Source organism: Diceros bicornis, chromosome 34, assembly GCF_020826845.1.
Source record: "Diceros bicornis minor isolate mBicDic1 chromosome 34, mDicBic1.mat.cur, whole genome shotgun sequence".
Lineage (NCBI taxonomy): Eukaryota > Metazoa > Chordata > Mammalia > Perissodactyla > Rhinocerotidae > Diceros > Diceros bicornis.
Genome location: NC_080773.1, coordinates 18,744,481 through 18,764,037, shown reverse-complemented (window position 1 = coordinate 18,764,037; position 19,557 = coordinate 18,744,481). Strand labels below are relative to the sequence as shown.

The 19,557-nt window shown below is 42.7% G+C and overlaps 1 protein-coding gene across 2 annotated transcripts in view; it reads left to right on the top strand.

Annotated features, from left to right (window-relative positions):
• The first annotated feature begins 533 nt into the window (after positions 1 to 533).
• ZNF235 (zinc finger protein 235) overlaps positions 534 to 19,557 on the top strand; it is a 38,133-nt gene continuing 19,109 nt past the window's right edge. Inside the window, exons 1-4 of one of the 2 annotated variants that reach the window (XM_058529502.1) lie at positions 534 to 561; positions 2,074 to 2,136; positions 5,551 to 5,677; positions 7,531 to 7,626. In XM_058529502.1, the coding sequence (XP_058385485.1) occupies positions 2,122 to 2,136; positions 5,551 to 5,677; positions 7,531 to 7,626 (238 nt within the window). In that variant the 5' untranslated portion in view covers positions 534 to 561; positions 2,074 to 2,121. Of the gene's footprint in view, positions 562 to 2,073; positions 2,137 to 2,524; positions 2,819 to 5,550; positions 5,678 to 7,530; positions 7,627 to 19,557 lie in introns of those variants that run through there. The other variant, XM_058529503.1, reaches the window with a different exon arrangement.

Below are 19,557 nucleotides of genomic sequence, written 5' to 3'. Positions count from 1 at the left end.
CCAGCGCTCTGGTGTTCTCTCTTCCCGCGATAAGCAATAAACTCCGATTTTGTCTTATTAACAGGTTTTATGGGTGATATTTGGGGAGCTGGCATTCGAAACAAGTATGAGAGTCAGTGTGCCTTAAGTTCTGTGTTAGGAAGCTCAGCCTAAGTCACTTGTACATTTCCCATTTTTATCCTACCCATTGCTTACCCTAAAAAAATTGGCTTTTAACTTATTTCTATAGTGCAAGCTTCGCTTTTCTATCTTATATGGCCGCGTTTTTTAAAATTCCCAATTATCTTCTCACGAGTTTTAAAAAATGAATAAAAGATAAAGGACTCTGACAGTTTCAGCGCCAGAAAAGGGACTCAAACCGAACCCGCTTTAGTCAAAACAAAAGCCAGCGGTGGGAAGCGAGGTCCTGCGAGCTTCATTCTGGGAAATGTAGTCCAAAAGTTGTGTGACATCTGAGGCGCTTCCGCTTGAGGATTCTGGGAAGTGTAGTCCAAGAACTGTGTATAGAAGGCGGCGCTTCCGCTCCCGGAAGACGAGGTCGGGCCGAGTGCTGCGAGTGAGGTGAGTGAACCCCGCGTCCCGGCGATCCCTCCGAGCCCTCTCGTGGGGCCGGCAGCGACCTGGTCCTGGCTCCCGGGAAGGGGAAGCCGCGGCCGGCGGCGGCGGGCGGGATGCAGGCAGCGGTGGCGGTTCGGGGCGGGCTGGGGTCGTGCTCCGAGTTTGCGGGGCTCCCGCGCTCCGCTCCCGCAGCTGCCAGCCAGCTCTGCCTCTTCCTCCCGGTAAAATAGTGGGCAAGTTACTTGCTCTCTCCTCGCCTCTGTTTCCTGATGGCTAAAAAGGATTATTTCCTTCCCAGTGGTGTTCTTGTGAGAATTAAATGAGATTACTTATGGAAAGCTTAAAAACAGTGCCTCGTGCCTAGTAAAGTGTTGGATGTTTCCATAATTCTATGGTAGTACTCAGAGAGTACTCAGAGAGTTGGGGAGCTCCTGCGAGCCCGGGATGGGGTCGGAGGTCCAGCTGCAGGGCCACTGTCCTGAAGGGGGCCAGAATTTGTCGCCCCAAATATGCCAGTTTGGCAGGAGGATTATTTTGAGCTAAAGGCAATCAAAACCCAGCGGATTCAGGAAAAGCTCTTTTCCTGCCCCCTCAACTGGCTAAATTTCCATGGGAAACGAGGCCTGTACCAGGAAGAGAGCTGTTACCTTTTGACCTAAGAAATTTATCTGCGTAACAGGGCAGCCTTTGTTTTCTAAACATCTCCTCTGTCTTCCTGTGAATGGCCTTCCTCCCCTTTGTATCCCAGACCCCCACCCATTTCCGTAGTTCAGGATATATAAAGCTCAATTACCTGGCTGTCCTTTGAGTCTTCATATCTTTATGAGGCTCCTGTGTGGTAGTTAAATTTGCTTTTCTTCTGTTAATCTGTCATATATCAATTTAATTGTTAGACCAGCAAAACAACCTAGAAGGGAAGAAGGGAGAATTTTTTGCACCCCTGCAGTCTCTTCACTGATCACTGACCGATGTGGGCTGTTCCTGGATTCCTGCACTCTTTCTAGACTCTTGTTTAGGAAGGAGAGTTATCTTCAGCAGGATCCTAGGGAATGTTCTCTGTGGTTTATCCAGATAGAGAACAATCGTGATCACGGCTTTGCAGAGTGACTGATGTGAGGCCTTAATAAGTGTCCAATATCGTGTAATAACCGTGTGCTGTTGATCTAAATGCAACATCAGTTCTTAGAGGGGTTTTCATTGGTTGTGATTTACTGCCAGGCATTTTGGCCCCATTAAGTTATACTGCCTGCCTGCCTCTCATTTCCCGTGATACCCAGTCTCAGGAGTAGTCTGGGAGCTACAAGAAGCTCTTGGGTTAGGGCTGTTGTGCGGATTGTTCATGAACACAGGCAGCTGGCTGAGGGGGCCCAGGGGAAGCTGGAATCAGCGCCTGTTCTCAATAAACTATGTTGCCACTGCCTCTGCCTAGAGAAGGCGGCATCTTCTGTTGCCATGGAGTGCCACGTGGACCAGCAGCATCCCTAGCATCTCTCATGATGGCCTTCCCTTCCCCAGTTTTGCCTTCCCAGATCTCTGCCTTTCCCCAGCAGGAAGAGGAAAAGAATGACCAAGTTCCAGGTAAGTTGGGTTTGCTTTTCTGTTTCTTTAAAATGACATCTCATTTCTTAAAGATTGGACACATTTTCTCCTGCCTGGGAACGGTAAAAGGGAACCAAAAGCACTTAAGGAATTGCTATATGCCAGGCTCTTGTTTTTTCTTTATTTTCAAATAATCGTTTGAAAATTAAACGATATTTTTAAAAAATGAAGAACAACTCGCACATTATAAACATGTTTACAAATCAGCTATTGTCATTTTCCTAAATTCCTTTTCATTTACATTTATAATGCATATATTTGTAATCATAGTTCAAGTACCATTTTGAGTTTTTAAAGTTTAATTTTGTATCACCTACAACTTCAATGACCACATCATTTTCCATAGTTTACCTCATATTTTTCCCCATTCTCCTTATTTTTGTGGTTTATGAATTGTACCATTTTTAAGATGTTTGCAATGACAGTTTTCCTACATATAACCTTTCTTCCCAGACAGGAACCTGAGAACTTGACCATTTTTTTCTTTCCTTAAAGTTTTGGGGACTCAATTGTTTTCTTACATGTGGTGCCCCACATTTTGTGAAAAGATTGTCTAAAGTATGGCTTGCTGCAACAGAATCCAACTGATACTGAACTCGGAGAAAATAATTTTAGTTGTCTTCAAACAAGAAGAGCTAGATTCTTTTCTAAGTTAAACCATGTATGTATTATAGTTAAGTATCCGTTTTATTCCTTGACACTTTAGTATATTTTAAAGAAGTACATACTTAGTTTTAAAAGTCTTTAGCACTGGGACTTGCCAGGCGTTTACTCCATAGAGCAGCTGTGTGAGGGTATCGGTGGTCTTATCTGCATTTTAACATGAAGAAGCAGGTTTCTGAACCTTCAGATACCTACTGAGATCCACTCAGAGTCCAGCTGACACTCAGGTTCCCAGTGCCTAAGCCAGGAGTTTCAGGTGTGCAATTAGGGTAAATGGAGAGATCCAGAAGAAAAGCGACTTCTCCATTCGGGGACCTGAGGCCACGTTGAGAGTGTACCTGGCATGTCTGCTGGATGGAGGACTCCAGAAATAACACTGCCCCTCACCTAGTTCCTTTTCTTTTTTTTTTTTTTTTTTGTGAGGAGATCAGCCCTGTGCTAACATCTGCCAATCCTCCTCTTTTTTTTTTTTTTTGCTGAGGAAGACGGCCCTGGGCTAACATCTGTGCCCATCTTCCTCCACTTTATATGGAACGCCGCCACAGCATGGCTTGCCAAGCAGTGCGTCGGTGCGCGCCCGGGGTCCGAACCAGCGAACCCCGGGCCGCCACAGCGGAGCGCGTGCACTTAACCGCTTGCGCCACCGGGCCGGCCCCTCTTTTTTTTTTGTTTTTAGGAAGATCAGCTCTGAGCTAACATCCATGCCAATCTTCCTCTTTTTTTGTTGCCGAGGAAGACCGGCCCTGAGCTAACATATATTGCCAATCCTCCTCCTTTGTTTTTTTTTTTTTAAATTCCCTTTTTCCCCCCAAAGCCCCAGTAGATAGTTCTATGTCGTAGTTGCACATCCTTCTAGTTGCTGTATGCGGGACGCCGCCTCAGCATGGCCGGACAAGCGGTACATCGGTGCGTGCCCAGGGTTCTGAACCCCCGCCGCCAGCAGCGGAGCGCGCGCACTTAACCGCTAAGCCACGGGGCCAGCCCCCACCTAGTTCCTTTTCTTAGTCCCTGTCTCTTCTTTGCCAGATGTGTCAACTGATTTTTAGTACATAACTGCTCAGAACTCTAGGCAAAACAAATGTAGAGATGAGCGGAGTCTTTAGATGAATAATTTTTATTTCCATACAGAAAAACACCATACAGAAAGTTATGAGACAAGTAGGAAACAGGAGTAGGGGTGAGGGTGGGAATTTATACATGCTAGAGAAAGGCTTGATATTCTCAATAGGAATCTTATTGATGCAAAAGGTACCCCAGTAGGATTATGAGCAAAGGAAATGAATAGGCAATATGTGAAAAATATATATCAAAAGACGATCTTTTTAAAAAGTTAAGTAAATGGAAATTTTTTAAAAAGCTGTTTTTATCACTTACCCAGTTGCCCAAGATTTAAAAAATAAGATAATGTCCAGTTTTAGCCAGAGTATGGAGAATCAGGGACACTTCTAATCTCTTACAGGAAGAGTTAATTGGGAAAATTGCCAATTTACTAGCAAAATAAAGGTCCATTTTTTTTTTTTTTGAGGAAAATCAGCCCTGAGCTAACATCTGCCAATCCTCCTCTTTTTTTTGCTGAGGAAGACTGGCCCTGGGCTAACATCGATGCCCATCTTCCACTACTTGATATGGGACACCGCCACAGCATGGCGTGACAAGCAGTGCGTCGGTGCACGCCTGGGATCCGAGCCGGCGAACCCCAGGCTGCCGCAGCGGAGCGTGCGCACGTAACCGCTTGCGCCACCGGGCCGGCTGCAAGTTGCATATTTTTTGACAGTGCAATTGCTACTTCTTGAAACTTATCCTAAGGAAACAACCAGAAATGTTGGCTGAGACCCATGTAAAAATATGTTTTTTGGGACATTATTAAAAATTTAAATTTTTAAAATTATTGTGTTATTTAATTATTTAGAATGGTTAAATATATTAGATCATCACTTTTATGGAATACCATGCACCCAGGAATAGTGACAATAATAGTGATGGCTGACATTTTTTAAGTACTTGATACGTGTCAGATACTATCCTAAGTCCTTTACGCATTCTCATTTAATCCCTTCAAGTACCCTATGAGGTAGTACTGTCATACAGATGAGGAATTGACATATGGAGAAGTTAGGTGACTTGTCCAAGGTCACAAAGCTCGTGATGGACAGGGCCTTAGAGGGTGAACTGAGGCAGGCAGTCTCCAGAGCCTGTGCTCTTAACCGTGACGCTGGATGCTGCTGCAGTTGACAGATAGGGCGTGTTCCCGAGAACAGAGAATGAACTGCATGCCCGCCCTGGAGGGGCACTGAAGGCCTGTTAGGTTGGCTGGCATTGACGAAATAGTGGTTCTCCCCAGTGACAGAAGGAGATAGGCACTATTAGATACTGTTGGGACTAAATTAACTCAAAATTTCTTACAAAATTTGGCACTCTCAGTCAAATTGTATAACGTGTGTATGCCATGATTTAACAGTGACAGTTCTAGAGACTCAACTATATACAAGGCACCATGTTACATGTACGCAAGGTATTTTTCTTTTCCTTTTGTTCCTTCCCTCTCCCTTCACCCCCCCAGCGTTTTTGGTGTGATGGTGGAAGGGGAAGGTGAGAACTACTAGAAAGAGTTGTTTAGGTTCCTCAGAATCTAGAATAGCTTCCCACGTGTCTCCCCCACCTTCTCAGTGCTACTCTTCTCCCAGTGGCCATTGGGTGTAAGATTGAGGTGGAGTGTGTTTGGTGTTGTAGGAGGCACTGACGTTCAAGGACGTGGCTGTGACCTTCAGTGAGGAGGAGCTGGGGCTGCTGGACCCTACCCAGAGGCAGCTGTACCGAGACGTGATGCTGGAGAACTTCAGGAACCTGGTCTCCGTGGGTGAGGACAGAATCACCATAAGTCATCCTCAAGCAGGGTTTCTCAGCCTCGGCACTAGTGACATTTTGGGACAGAGAATTCTTTGTTGTGGGGACTGTCCTGTGCATTTTGGGATGTTAATAGCACCCCTGGCCTCTGCCCACTAGTTCAAGGCTTCAGGCCTCCTTAAGGATCAGAGTTTTCCAGTTTCTTTGGAGACATAGATGATGTCTCATAAAGATAAGATGTTTCTAGTCTTGTTATGTTATCTTTTCCAAATGAACTATAAATGAACAGTTGCATTGGCTTCACCTGGCTTATTTCATTTATATTTTTTAAACTTGTGGATCATGATCCATTGGTGGGTCTTGCAATTAATTTAGTAAGTTGCATCAACATTCTTATAATAATATAGAGTATAGTAACAGTATCAGAGCTCCTTAGCAAGAATGGTGCACATCATAGCTGTAACTGTTGTTCACACTAAGGATGTCAGACTCTGGAAAGGATGTGATGAAAACAGACTTTGGTTAGAAACAGGTTATTTAATCTGTTATTTCAATAATTTATATGGTTGCAGAGGGGTTCCTGGACCCAATTCCAACGTGTGCATGTGGAGGCTTCCCTGCACCAACAAGCGGTTCTCAGGCGCCAGCAGGGTGTCTGAGAATTCAGTTCAGTTCTGATACTGTCTACCTGGAGATAGATTCCACAGGTAGAGGGCTCTCTCCCAGAAGACTGCCATCCACTTCAGATATTGGTCGCAACCCAGGTTGTTACCTGTGCCTCTGACCGACCAGCCAGAAACTGGAGGTTCCAAGGACCCCCTCCAACTCAGGATGCCAAGCACAAGTCCAGGTTCTTACCAATTGGCTATAAATCAGAGGTTCCCACAACCCTCTCCTCAAACGGCTCACAGAACCCAAGGAAACCGGTTTACTCCTGTCATTACTGATTCATTACAAAGGATATTAAAGGATCCAGTCAGCAGCCAGATAAAGAGCTACATAGGACGAGGCCCTAAACAAAGGAGCTTCTGTCCTCGTGGAGCTTGGGGCCCGGCACAGTGGCACGCGGAAGTGTTCTGATTTCCCAGTGTGGAAGCTCTCCAAAGAAGGACCAATGAGCTGTCCTTTTGGGTGTTGTATTTTTTTGGAGAGGAAGATCAGCCCTGAGCTAACATCCATGCCAATCCTCCTCTTTTTGCTGAGGAAGATTGGCCCTGGGCTAACATCTGTGCCCATCTTCCTCCACTTTATATGGGACGCCACCACAGCATGGCCTGACAAGTGGTGCGTCGGTGCGCGCCCGGGATCTGAACCCCGGGCCACTGCAGCAGAGCGCATGCACTTAACTGCTTGTGCCACCGGGCCAGCCCCTCCTTTTGGGTTTTTATGGAGGCTTCATTATGTAGTCATGATTGATTAAGTCATTGGCCATTGGCAGTTGATTCAACCTCAAGTCCCTCTTCCCTCCCCAGAAATTGAGGTTGGATTGAAAGTTCCAATCCTCTGTTCATGTGGCTGGTTCTCCAGGCAGCCAGCTCTCACCCTTGGGTGGGGTCCAGAAGTCACCTTCATTAACGAATAAGAGACACCTGGATCACTCTCAACACTTAGAAAATTCCAAGGGTTCTGGGACCTGTGAGCCAGGAACTGTGGACGAAGACCAAATACATTTCTTAGCGATCACAATATTGCAGTGATAGTGATGTATTTCTAATGATACTAAATGTATTTCTTACAATGGGTCGTGATAAACAATGTTTGATAAACGGTGCTGTGGGCGAGGGGCAGAGCCTTACATTATGGGATTGGAACCAGAGTTTCTCAGTACTTTTTGTCTTTAATGTTTTCATTTAAATCTTTTCACAGGGCATCAGTCCTCCAAACCAGATATGATATCCCAGTTGGAGAGAGAGGAAAAGCTTTCAGTGAAGGAGATTCAGGCTCAACGAGGTAGTCACTCAGGTGAGAACTGGGCAGCTGAAGTCTTTGTAGGTAACAGCCCCATTATTCTGCCTCTGTTCTGGATAATCTCTTCTCCACACAGCAACCAGAGAGACCCTTTGAAAACATCAGTCATATCATGTCACCCCTCTGCTTCAAACCATCTGCTGGCTTCCCATTTGACTCAGTAAAATCCAGAGTATTTAAGGGGCCTGGAAGGCCCTATGTCTGCTCAGTCACCTAGCTTTACCATTCAGCCTACATTTTTCTCCTGTATCTCCCCCTCCATTTGTCTCTGCCAGCCTCACTTGTTCCTCAGAGATGACAGTTATGCTTCTGCATCTGGACCTTTTCCATTCTTTTCTCTGGCTGGAGTGGTGCTGTCCCATAAACCTCCGACCTCTCTTTCTTACTCATTCATGTCTCTGCTCAGAAGTCATTTCATGCGAGGCCTTCTCTGACCATGTGGTTTAAAATACCATCTTCCCATCACTCTCCATGTCCTTAACTGGCTTTAATTTGTGTCTAAGCCCTACATCACCCAACTTGAGCATATATATATTTTGTTAATTGTGGTAAAATATACATAACATAAAGTTTATTTTAGGGCCGGCCCCGTGGCTTAGCGGTTAAGTGCGCGTGCTCTGCTGCTGGCAGCCGGGGTTCAGATCTGGGCGCGCACTGACGCACCGCTTCTCCGGCCATGCTGAGGCCGCGTCCCACATACAGCAACTAAAAGGATGTGCAGCTATGACATACAACTTTGGGGGAGAAAAAAAGGAGGCTTTGGGGAGAAAAAAAGGAGGAGGATTGGCAATAGATGTTAGCTCAGAGCTGGTCTTCCTCAGCAAAAAGAGGAGGATTAGCACGGATGTTAGCTCAGGGCTGATCTTCCTCTCAAAAAAAAAAAAAAATTTATTTTAGCCATTTGTAAGTGTACAGTCCACTGGCATTAAGTGCATTCACGTTATTGTGCAACCATCAACACTGTCCATCTCCAGAACTTTTTAATTATCCCAAACTGAAACTGTCCCCATTAAATAGTGACTCCTCATTCTCCCCTTACTCCCAGTCCCTGGTAACCACTGTTCTCCTTTCTGTCTCTATGAATTTTACTGTTCCAGGTACCTCATATAAGTGGAATCATGCAATATTTGTCTTTCTGTGTCTGGCTTATTTCACTTAGCATAGTGTTTTCAAGGTTCGTCCGGGGTTGTAACGTGTCAGAAGTAGTGTTTTTAAGGCTGAATAATATTCTGTTGTATGTACTTCTCACATTTTCTTGATTCATCTGTTGGTTTTTGGGTTGTTAGCACTGTTTGGTTATCGTGAATAATGCTGCCATGAACATGGGTGTACAAATATCTGTTGAAGTCCCTGCTTTCTCTTCCTTTGGGTATATACTCAGAAATGCTGGATCATATGGTAATTTTTGTGTGTGTGTGTGAAATTTTTGTTGTACATTATTGTTTATCAGTCACCATATAAGTGCATCCCTCCACCCCTTATGCTCACCCCCCACCTCCTCTAGCCCCTGGTACCCACCAAACAGTTCTATCTGTCTGGGTGTTGGTTTATCTTCCACATATGAGTGAAATCATGCCCTGTTTGTCTTTCTCTTTCTGGCTTATTTCACTTAACATAATACCCTCCAGGTCCATCCATGTTGCAAATGGGACGATTTTGTCTGTCTTTATGGCTGAGTAGTATTTCATGGTATATATATTACCACATCTTTATCCATTCATCAGTCAAGGGACTCTTGGGTTGCTTCCATGTCTTGGCTATAGTGACTAATGCTGCGATGAACATAGGGGTGCATAAGCCTCTTTGGATTGTTGATTTCAGGTTCATTGGGTAGATACCCAGTAGTGGGATAGCTGGATCATAAGGTATTTCTATTTTTAATTTTTTGAGGAATCTCCATACTGTTTTCCATAGAGGCTGCACCAGTTTGCATTCCCAACAGCAGTGGATTAGGGTTCCCATTTCTTCACAGCCTCTCCAGCATTTGTTGCTTTTTGTCTTGGTGATTATAGCCATTCTAACGGGTGTAAGGTGATATGTTAGTGTGGTTTTGATTTGCATTTCCCTGATTAGTGATGTTGAGCATCTTTGCATGTGCCTATTGGCCATCTGTATATCTTCTTTGTAGGAGGGTCGGTTAATTTCCTCTGCCCATTTTTTGATTGGGTTGTTTGTTTTTTTGTTATTCAGTTGTGTGAATTCTTTATGTATTATGGAGATTAGTCCCTTGTCAGATATCTGGTTTGCAAATATTTTTTCCCAGCTGGTGGGTTCCCTATTCATTTTGATCCTGGTTTCATTTGCCTTGTAGAAGCTCTTTAATCTGATGAAGTTCCACTTGTTTATTTTTTCTTTAGTTTCCCTTGTCTGAGTAGACATGAAATTCAAGAAGATCCCTTTATGGCTGATTGTGAGTAGTGTGCTACCTATATTTTCCTCCAGGAGTTTTATAGTTTCAGGTCTTACCTTCAGGTCTTTGATCCATTTTGAGTTAATTTTTGTGTATGGCAAACGACGATGGTCTACTTTCATTCTTTTGCAAGTGGCTGTCCAGTTTTCCCAGCACCATTTAGTGAAGACTTTCCTTTCTCCACTGTATGTCCTTAGCTCCTTTGTCAAAGATGAGCTGCCCATAGATATGAGGTTTTATTTCTGGACTTTCAATTCGTTCCATTGATCTGTGTGTCTGTTTTTGTACCAGTACTATGCTGTTTTAATTACTACTGCTTTGTAGTATGTTTTGAAGTCAGGGATTGTGATGCCTCCAGCCTTGTTCTTCTTTTTCAGGATTGCTTTAGCTATACAAGGTCTTTTGTTGCCCCATATGAATGTTAGTATTCTTTGTTCTATTTCTGTGAAGAATGTCCTTGGGATTCTGATTGCGATTGCATTGACTCTGTAGATTGCTTTAGGTAGGATGGACATTTTAACTATGTTTATTCTTCCAATCCAAGTGCATGGGATATTTTTCCGTTTCTTTATGTCACATTGATTTCCCTCAATAATGTCTTACAGTTTTGATTGTATAGGTCTTCCACTTCCTTGGTTAAATTTACTTCTAGATATTTTATTCTTTTTGTTGGAATTGTAAATGGGATTGTCTTCTTGAGTTCTCTTTCTGTTACTTCATTGTTGGTATATAGAAATGCAACTGATTTCTGTAAGTTGATTTTGTACCCTGCCACTGACTGTAGTTGTTGATTATTTCTAATAGTTTTCCAATGGATTCTTTAGGGCTTTCTATATATAAGATCACGTCATCTGCAAACTGAGAGTTTCACTTCTTTGTTACCTACTTGGATTACTTTTATTCCTTTTTCTTGTGTAATTGCTCTGGCCAGAACCTCCAGTGCTATGTTGAATAAGAGTGGCGAGAGTGGGTACCCATGTCTTGTCCCTGTTTTCAGAGGGATGGCTTTCAGTTTTTCCCCATTGAGTATGATATTGGCTGTGGGTTTGTCATATATGGCCTTTATTATGTTAAGGTACTTTCCTTCTATACCCACTTTGTTGAGAGTTTTATCATAAATGGGTGTTGGATCTTGTTCAAAGCCTTCTCTGCATCTATTGAGATGATCATATGGTTTTTATTCCTCGTTTTGTTAATGTGGTGTATCACATTGATTTGCAGATGTTGAACCATCCTTGTGTCCCTGGTATAAATCCCACTTGATCATGGTGTATGATCTTTTTAATGCATTGCTGTATTCGGTTTGCCAATATTTTGTTGTGGATTTTTGCATCTATGTTCATCAGGGATATTGGTCTGTAGTTTTCCTTCTTAGTATTGTCTTTGCCTGGCTTTGGTATCAGGGTGATGTTGGCCTCATAGAATGTGTTGGGAAGTGTTTCATCTTCCTCTATTTTTTGGAATAGTTTGAGAAGGATAGATATTAAGTCTTCTTTGAATGTTTGGTAAAATTCTCCAGAGAAGCCATCTGGTCCTGGACTTTTATTTTTTGGGAGGTTTTTGATTATTATTTCAATCTCTTTACTTGTAATTGGTCTATTCAGGTTCTCTATTTCTTCTAGATTCAGTTTTGGGAGGTTACATGAGTCTAGGAATTTATCCATTTCTTCTAGATTGTCCAATTTGTTGGATAGTTTTTCATAGTATTCTCTTATAATCTTTTGTATTTCTGTGGTATCTGTTGTAATTTCTCCTTTTTCATTTCTAATTTTATTTATTTGAGCCTTCTCTCTTTTTTTCTTGGTGAGTCTGGCTAAGGGTTTGTCAATTTTGTTTATCTTCTCAAAGAACCAGCTCTTTGTTTCATTGATCCTTTCTACTGTTTTTTTAATTCCAATTTCATTTATTTCTGCTCTGATTTTTATTATTTCCCTCCTTTTGCTGACTTTAGGCTTAGTTTGTTCCTCTTTTTCTAATTCTGTTAGGCGTAGTTTGAGGTTGCTTATTTGGGCTTTTTCTTGTTAAAGTGGGCCTGTATTGCTATGAGTTTCCCTCTCAGGACTGCTTTTGCTGCATCCCGTATGAGTTGGTACGGTGTATTTTCATTTTCATTTGTCTCCAGATATGCTTTGATTTCTCCTTTAATTTCATCAATGATCTATTGGTGGTTTAGTAGGATGTTGAGTCTGCACAGCTTTGTCACTTTCCCGGTTTGTCCCTTGTAGTTGATTTCTAACTTCATGGCATTATGGTCTGAAAAGATGCTTGTTATGATTTCAATCTTCTTAAATTTATATAAGCATGCCTTGTTTTCCAACATATGGTCTATTCTTGAGAATGTTCCATGCACGCTTGAGAAGAATGTGTAATCTGCTGTGTTTGGATGGAGTACTCTGTATATGTCTGTTAAGTCCGTCTCATCTAGTTTTTCATTTAGGTCCATTGTTTCCTTATTTATTTTCTGTCTGGATGATCTGTCGATTGATGAGAGTGGGGCGTTAAGATCCCCTACTATTGTGTTGTTGTTAATATCTTCTTTTAGGTTTGTTAATAATTGCTTTATGTACCTTGGTGTTCCTGTATTGGGTGCATATATATTTAAAAGTGATATGTCTTCTTGGTGGAGTGTCCCTTTTATCATTGTATAATGCCCCTCTTTGTCTCTCATTACCTGTTTTATCTTGAAGTCAACTTTGATATAAGTATGGCAACACCTGGTTTCTTTTGTTTGCCATTAGCTTGGAGCATTGTCTTCCATCCTTTCACTCTGAGCCTGTGTTTGTCTTTAGAGCTGAGATGCATTTCCTGGAGGCAGCATATTGTTGGGTCTTGTTTTTTAATCCATCCCACCACTCTGTGTCTTTTGATTGGAGAGTTCAGTCCATTTACATTTATGGTAATTATTGATATATGGGGGCTTGTTGTTATTTTATCACCCTTTCTGGTTCTTTTGTGTTTCTTTTGTTTTTCGTCCCATGTGTTTCGGACTACCAGTGAAGTTTCGTAGTTCTGTATGGGGGTTCTCTTAGTTTTCTCTTTCTGTATTGTGTGTGATTCTGTTCTGATTATTTGGTTAGTCGTTACCATGAGGTTTGTATAAAAACTCTCGTGGATGTGATAGTCCATTTTTTGATGGCCTCTTATTCCGTTAGACAAAGTCGATTCGATCCCTTTCCTCTTCCCCTTCTATGTTATTGTTGTCACATCTTATTCTTTCTTGTGTTGTGAGTTTGTGTTTAACATGATGAGGTTATATTTATGCGTGGTACTTACCTTCCGTTGATCTTTGATTTTATAATTAAGTGTTTGCTCTTCTATTTTGATATAGGACTGAAATTTTTCTGGTTTTGACGACCTATTTTCCTCCTCATTCAAAACTTTGAATCCTCTTTTTCTTTTTTCCATCAGGGATGAGGGCCTTCTTAAGCACTTCTTGTAGTGGGGGTCTTGTGGCAGTGAACTCCCTTAGCTTTTGTTTATCTGGGATAGTTATTATTTCTCCATCATATCTGAAGGATATTTTTGCTGGATAGAGTATTCTTGGCTGAAAGTTTTTGTCCTTCAGAATTTTGAATATATCGTTCCACTCTCTCCTAGCCTGTAAGGTTTCTGTTGAGAAATTGGCTGAGAACCTGATAGGAGATCCTTTGTTATTTTTTTTTTGTCTAGCTGCCCTTAATATTTTTTCTTTGTCGTTGCCTTTTGCCAGCTTTACTACTATATGCCTTGGAGAGGCTCTTTTCGTGTTGATATATTTAGGAGATCTATTGATTTCATTCACTAGTATTTCCAGCTCCTTCCCAGATTTGAGAAGTTCTCAGATATTATTTCTTTGAACAATATCTCAGATATTATTTCTCTGCTCCTTTTTCCCTCTCTTCTCCCTCTGGAATTCCTATAATCATTATGTTGGATTTCCTAATTGGGTCAGATATTTCTTGGAGGGTTTCTTCATTTCTTTTTAGTCTTAGTTCTCTTTCTTCCTCCATCTGGAGCCATTCTGTATTGCTGTCCTCAATATTGCTAATTCTTTCCTCCATATTGTCAGGTCTGGTGCTTAATTCTACTAAATTTGTCTTTATCTCCTCTATTGTGTTTGTCATCTCTAAGATTTCTGATTGGTTTTTTTTTATAGTTTCAATCTGTTTTGTGAGGATACTCCTGATTTCACTGAATTGTCTGTCTGTGTTTTCCTGTATTTCATTAAGCTTTTTTATGATGGCTATTTTGAATTCTCTGTTGTTAAGATTATACATTTCTGTGCTTTCTGGGTTGACTTCTGGGTGCTTGTCATTTTCCTTTTGGTCTGGAGATTTACTATATTTTTGCATGGTGCCTATTGGGGTTGGCTTAACTTTCCTCATAGTGAAAATATATGTTCGCAATTTCCTCTTGCTGCCGCTGCATGGGGGTCAAGGGCTGTGGATTCTGGCCCGCCTCAATCCATGGGCACTCTTGTCGGCCCCTGGCTGATCTGCTGTGTGGCTGAGTGGAGGCTGCTGGGGAGGAAGCGTGGAAAGAGCTGGAGCTGGAGAGCAGCTAGGCCGAAGCAGCTGGGGCTCAGGTGCGGGTGGGTTGAAGCAACTGCAGCTGAAGTGCCGCTGGGCCAAAGAAGCTGGAACTGGAGCGCGCTGGGCCGAGGAAGGAAAAGCTGGAGTGCCGCTGGGCCAAAGAAGCTGGAACTGGAGCGCGCTGGGCTGAAGAAGGAGGAGCTGGAGAGCCACTGGGCCAAAGAAGCTGGAACTGGAGTGCACTGGGCCAAGGAAGGAAAAGCTGGAGTGCCGCTGGGCCAAAGAAGCTGGAACTGCAGTGAGCTGGGCCGAAGAAGGAGGAACTGGATCGCTGCTGGGCCAAAGAAGCTGGAGCTGGAGTGCGGTGGGCCGAAGTTGCTGGCGCCAAGTCGGCTGGAGGCTGCCCACAGGCCAAGCCGAAGCAGCTGGAGCCCGGGCGAGGGGGGGCGGTCAAGCTGAAGGAGCTGGGGGCGGGGCATGTTCCAGCCGAAAGAGCTGGGGCCATGGCTTGGTCCAGCTGGAGCAGCTGGGGCTGTGGCATGGTGGGGACTAAGCTGCCACTGTCTCAGGTGCAGGGGTGCAGGCTTGCCCCACAGTTGGTCAGGCTGGGCGTCTGGGGGCCGCTGCCTGTGGGCTTGAGGCGGTCACGCTGCCCCTGCTGGTGGGGCCTGGGGGCCTGGGGCCACTGCCTCAGGGGACAGGGCTGAGCTGAACCGCCGTTGTGCTGAAGCGCCAGTTGGGCGGGCCAGGTGGGGGAGGGGCGCTTACTTTCGCCTCCCCGATCTCAGAGGTTTCTCGCCTCGCTGTCGCTCTCAGCTCTCCTGAAGGGCTAGCTTGTTGAAACTACTCTTGCAACAGTTCCTCTCCCTCCATAGGGGGATCCCCTCGGGCTGTGAGGGGTCTTGGAGAGCGCTGTTTTTCACGTGGCGACCCGCCCCTCCCCCTCCTCTGAGAGCCGTGTGGTCTCAGTCTCTGCGTCGCAGTCCTTGGGAAAGGAAAGGAGCTCCTGTTACCTCCTTCCACTTTTTCTGTAGATTCCAGGATCTCCGTCCTTGGGTGTACGGCTGCCTGGGTGCCTGAGACGTCCCCTGTGTTGTGTGAATAGCTTCTGTTGGAATAGACTTTCTGTTGAGTGTCCTTTTTGTTGTTTCTTAGAGGGGGAAAGTTCAATGGGGGAAGCTCACTCCACCATGATGCTGACGTCACCTGGATCATATGGTAATTTTGTTTTTAATTTTTGAGGAACCACTGTTCTGTTTTCCGCCGTAGCTGCATCATTTTATGTTGCCACTCACATTGCACAAGGGTTCCAATTTTTTGCGTCCTCACCAACACTTGTTATTTTGTTTTGTTTTTTTCCATTAACAGCCAGACTGGTGGATGTGAAGTGGTGTCTCATTGTTTTGATTTGCATTTCTCTAATGATTAGTAATGTTGACCATCTTTTCATGTGCTTATTGGCCATTTGTGTATCTTCTTTGGAGAAAGTCTATTCAAGTCGTGCCCAATTTTGAATCAGGGTGTTTGTTTTTTGTTGTTGAATTTTGGGTTTCATCGTGTATTCTGAATATTAATCTCATATCACATATGGTTTGCAAGTACTTTCTCTCATTCTGTGTGTGGCTCTTTTACTCTGTTGATAGGATCTTTTGATGCATAAAAGTTTTTAGTATTCATATAGTCTAATTTGTCTATTTTTTCTTTTGTTGCCTGTGCCATTGGTGTCATATCTAAGAAATCATTGCCAAATCCAATGTCATGATGCTTTTGCCCTGTTTTTTTCTAGGAGTTTTATGGTTTTAGCTCTTATGTTTAGGTCTTTGATGCATTTTGAGTTGCATTTTGTATATGGTGTGAGGAAGAGCCCAACTTCATTCTTTTGCCTGTGGATATCCAGTTTTCCCAGAACCATTTGTTAAAAAGACATTCCTCTCCCCATTGAATGGTCTTGGCACCCTTGTCAAAAATCACTTGATGATATATGCAGTGGTTTATTTCTGGGCTCTCTGGTCTGTTCCTTTGGTCTGTGTGTATGTCTGTCTTTATGCCAGTACCATACTGTTTTGGTTACTGTAGCTTTATAGTAAGTTTTAAAATTGGGGTGTGAGTCCTCCAACTCTTTCTTCTTTTTCAAGATTGTTTTGGCTGTTCGGGTTCCTTTGAGATTCCATATGAATTTTAGGATGGGTTTTTCCGTTTCTGTGTTGTTGGGATTTTCACAGGGATTGCATTGAATGTAGATCACTTTGGATAGCACTGACATCTTGACAATAATAAATCTTCCAATCCATGAACATGGTATGTCATTCCATTTTTTAATGACTTCTTTAATTTCTCATATCAGTGTTTTGTAGTTTTCAGTGTGTAAGACTTTCACCTCTTTGCTTAATTCCTAAGTATTTTATTCTTCTTGACGGTATTGTAAATGGAATTGTTTTCTTAATTTCCTTGGCAGGTTATTCATTGTTTGTGTATACGGATGCAACTGAGTTTTGTGTGTTGACATTGGTGTCCTGCTACTTTGCTGAATTCATTTATTAGTTTTAACGGCTTTTTTATGGAATTCCTAGCCAGGCAGTCATCTTCTCACTTACCCATCCTTCCTATCTTCTCTGTCCCTCTCTTCTAATACTTAAACAATCACATGACCTAGTTCAAGTTTTCTGGTAGAAGTTTCAAATATGATATTTATAGAAGTCACTGATACATCTGTGCAGGTAAGGAGAGTCCTGTGTAGGAAAAGAGAAGAAATTACTGAAATGTTGAACTCTTTGTAATTCTGAGTAAGTTCAAATGTAATTTGTATAATTTGGTGATGTTGTTACATGCTGTTGGGTTGGCTCCAACTCTGTGAATGAGTGGGTCCAGCATGTCCTGTCCTCAACCCTACACAACTCCTGTAGACTTGTGCCTGTGGCTTCCTTCTGGAATCAGTCAATTTCATATTTGGTCTTCCTCTTTTCCTCTGCTTTCTACTTTTCCCAGCGTTATTGTCTTTTCCAAAGAATCCTGCCTTCTCATGATGTGTACAAAGTAGGAGAGCATCAGTATTATCACTTTTGCCTCCAGCAATAGTTCAGGCTTAATTTGCTCTAGGACCCGCTTGTTTGTCTTTCTAGTGGTCCAGGGTATCCATAGAGCTCTCTTCCAACACTGTATTTCAGATGAATCAGTTTTTTTCCTGTCAGCCTTCTTCACCGTTCAGCCTCTGCACGTGTATATGGTAATTGGGAATATGATAGTGTGGATAATCTTGGCCTTGGTCTCATATGACTCTTCCTTACACTTGATGATCTTTCCTAATTGTTTCATTGCTGCCCTTCTGAGTCTCAGCCTTCTCTTGATTTCTTGGCTGCAGTCTCCATTTCCATTGATGACTGAACCAAGGTAAACAAAATCTTTAACAATTTCGATGTTTTCATTGTCTAGGTTAAAGTTGTGTAGTTCTGTAGTCATGATTTTTGTCTCCTTGATGTTCAAATGCAGTCCTGCTTTGGCACGTTCTTTCACTTCTGTCAGAAGTCGTTTCCAGTCTTTGCTGCTTTCTGCCTGTAAGATGGTGTCATCTGCGTGTCTTAGATTGTTTTCCGTGAATTTGCAGTCCTCTTTCATCCTAAGTCTAGCCCAGCTTTTCATATGATATGTTCTTCATGCAAATTAAACAGATAGAGAGATAAAATGCACCCTTGTCTGACATCTTTGCCTATGGGAAACCATTCTGTCTCTCCATCCTCTGTCCTGACAGTGGCTTCTTGTCCACAATACAGGTCACACATCAGGACCATTAAGTGCTGAGGCACCCCCGTTTCTTTCAGAGCAGCCCATAGCTTTTCATGATCCACACAAAGGCTTTACTGTAGTTTATGAAACATAGACTAACCTTTTGAAATTCTTTGGAGCACTCCTGTAGCCAACAAAAAATTGCAATTAGATCTCTCGTGCCTCTCTGTTTTCAAAATCCAGCTTGGACTTCAGGCATTTCTTGCTCCATGTAAGGTAAAAGCCTTTGTTGCAGCACCTCGAGCAACACTTTACCTGCATGGGAAATTAGAGCAGTGGTCCTAGAGTTACCACATTCCTTGGCTCTCCTTTCTTGGGGATGGGGATATGTGTTGTGCATTTCCAGTTTGCAGGCCCTTGTTTTGTTTTCCATATTTGTTGGTGTATTCTTGTTAGGATTTTGATAGATTCAGTCTCTGTAGCTTGAAGTAATCATATCAATATCCCTTCTACCCTTGGTGACTTACTTCTTCCCAGTACTTTCAGGGCAGCTGTCATTTCAGTTTCTCAAATTACAGATTCTTCCTTATAGGACTCTTCGTCAAAGGCATCTGTCACCCTTTACCTCATCTGTATAGATCTTCAGTATATTGTTGCCACCTTCTGATCAGACACTGTGCTTCCCTCTTGGTCATTCAGCATTCCTAATCTAGGTTTAAATTTCCCTTTGATTTCTTGAATCTTCTGGAAGAGACCTCACGTTGTTTGTTTTTTGTGGTTCTAACTCTTTGCATTGGCCGTTATACTGGTTCTCTTTATCTCTATGTGACAGTTGCTAAAAAACTGGCTTCAGGATTCCAACCCTACTTTTGTTACCTTTTACTTTTGCTTCTCACCTGTCCTTAACAATGTTTAGTGTTTCTTCTGTCATCCATCTTGATCTTTCTTTTATTTTGACTTGAGGCATTGTCTTTTTGCATTCTTCCTTAATATTCCTGGTTTCAGTCTATAGTTCTTCTGGTTCTCAGTCAGTTAAGTTTAACAATGCAAATCTGTTTTTTATGTGGACTTTAAATTTGGTAGGAATGTTGTTAATGTTATCTATTTGGCACTGTGGTTTGGTAATAGTCTCAACTAATTTATCATAAGTATTCTGAGAAGCACTTTATGTGCATTTAGTCCTTACAGTAGTTCTGACCACCTAGGTGATGTAATTAATCTGTTTTTTATAGGATGAAATTTATGCCTTAGAAAAACATTACATAGCTTGCAAGTCGGTGAGTC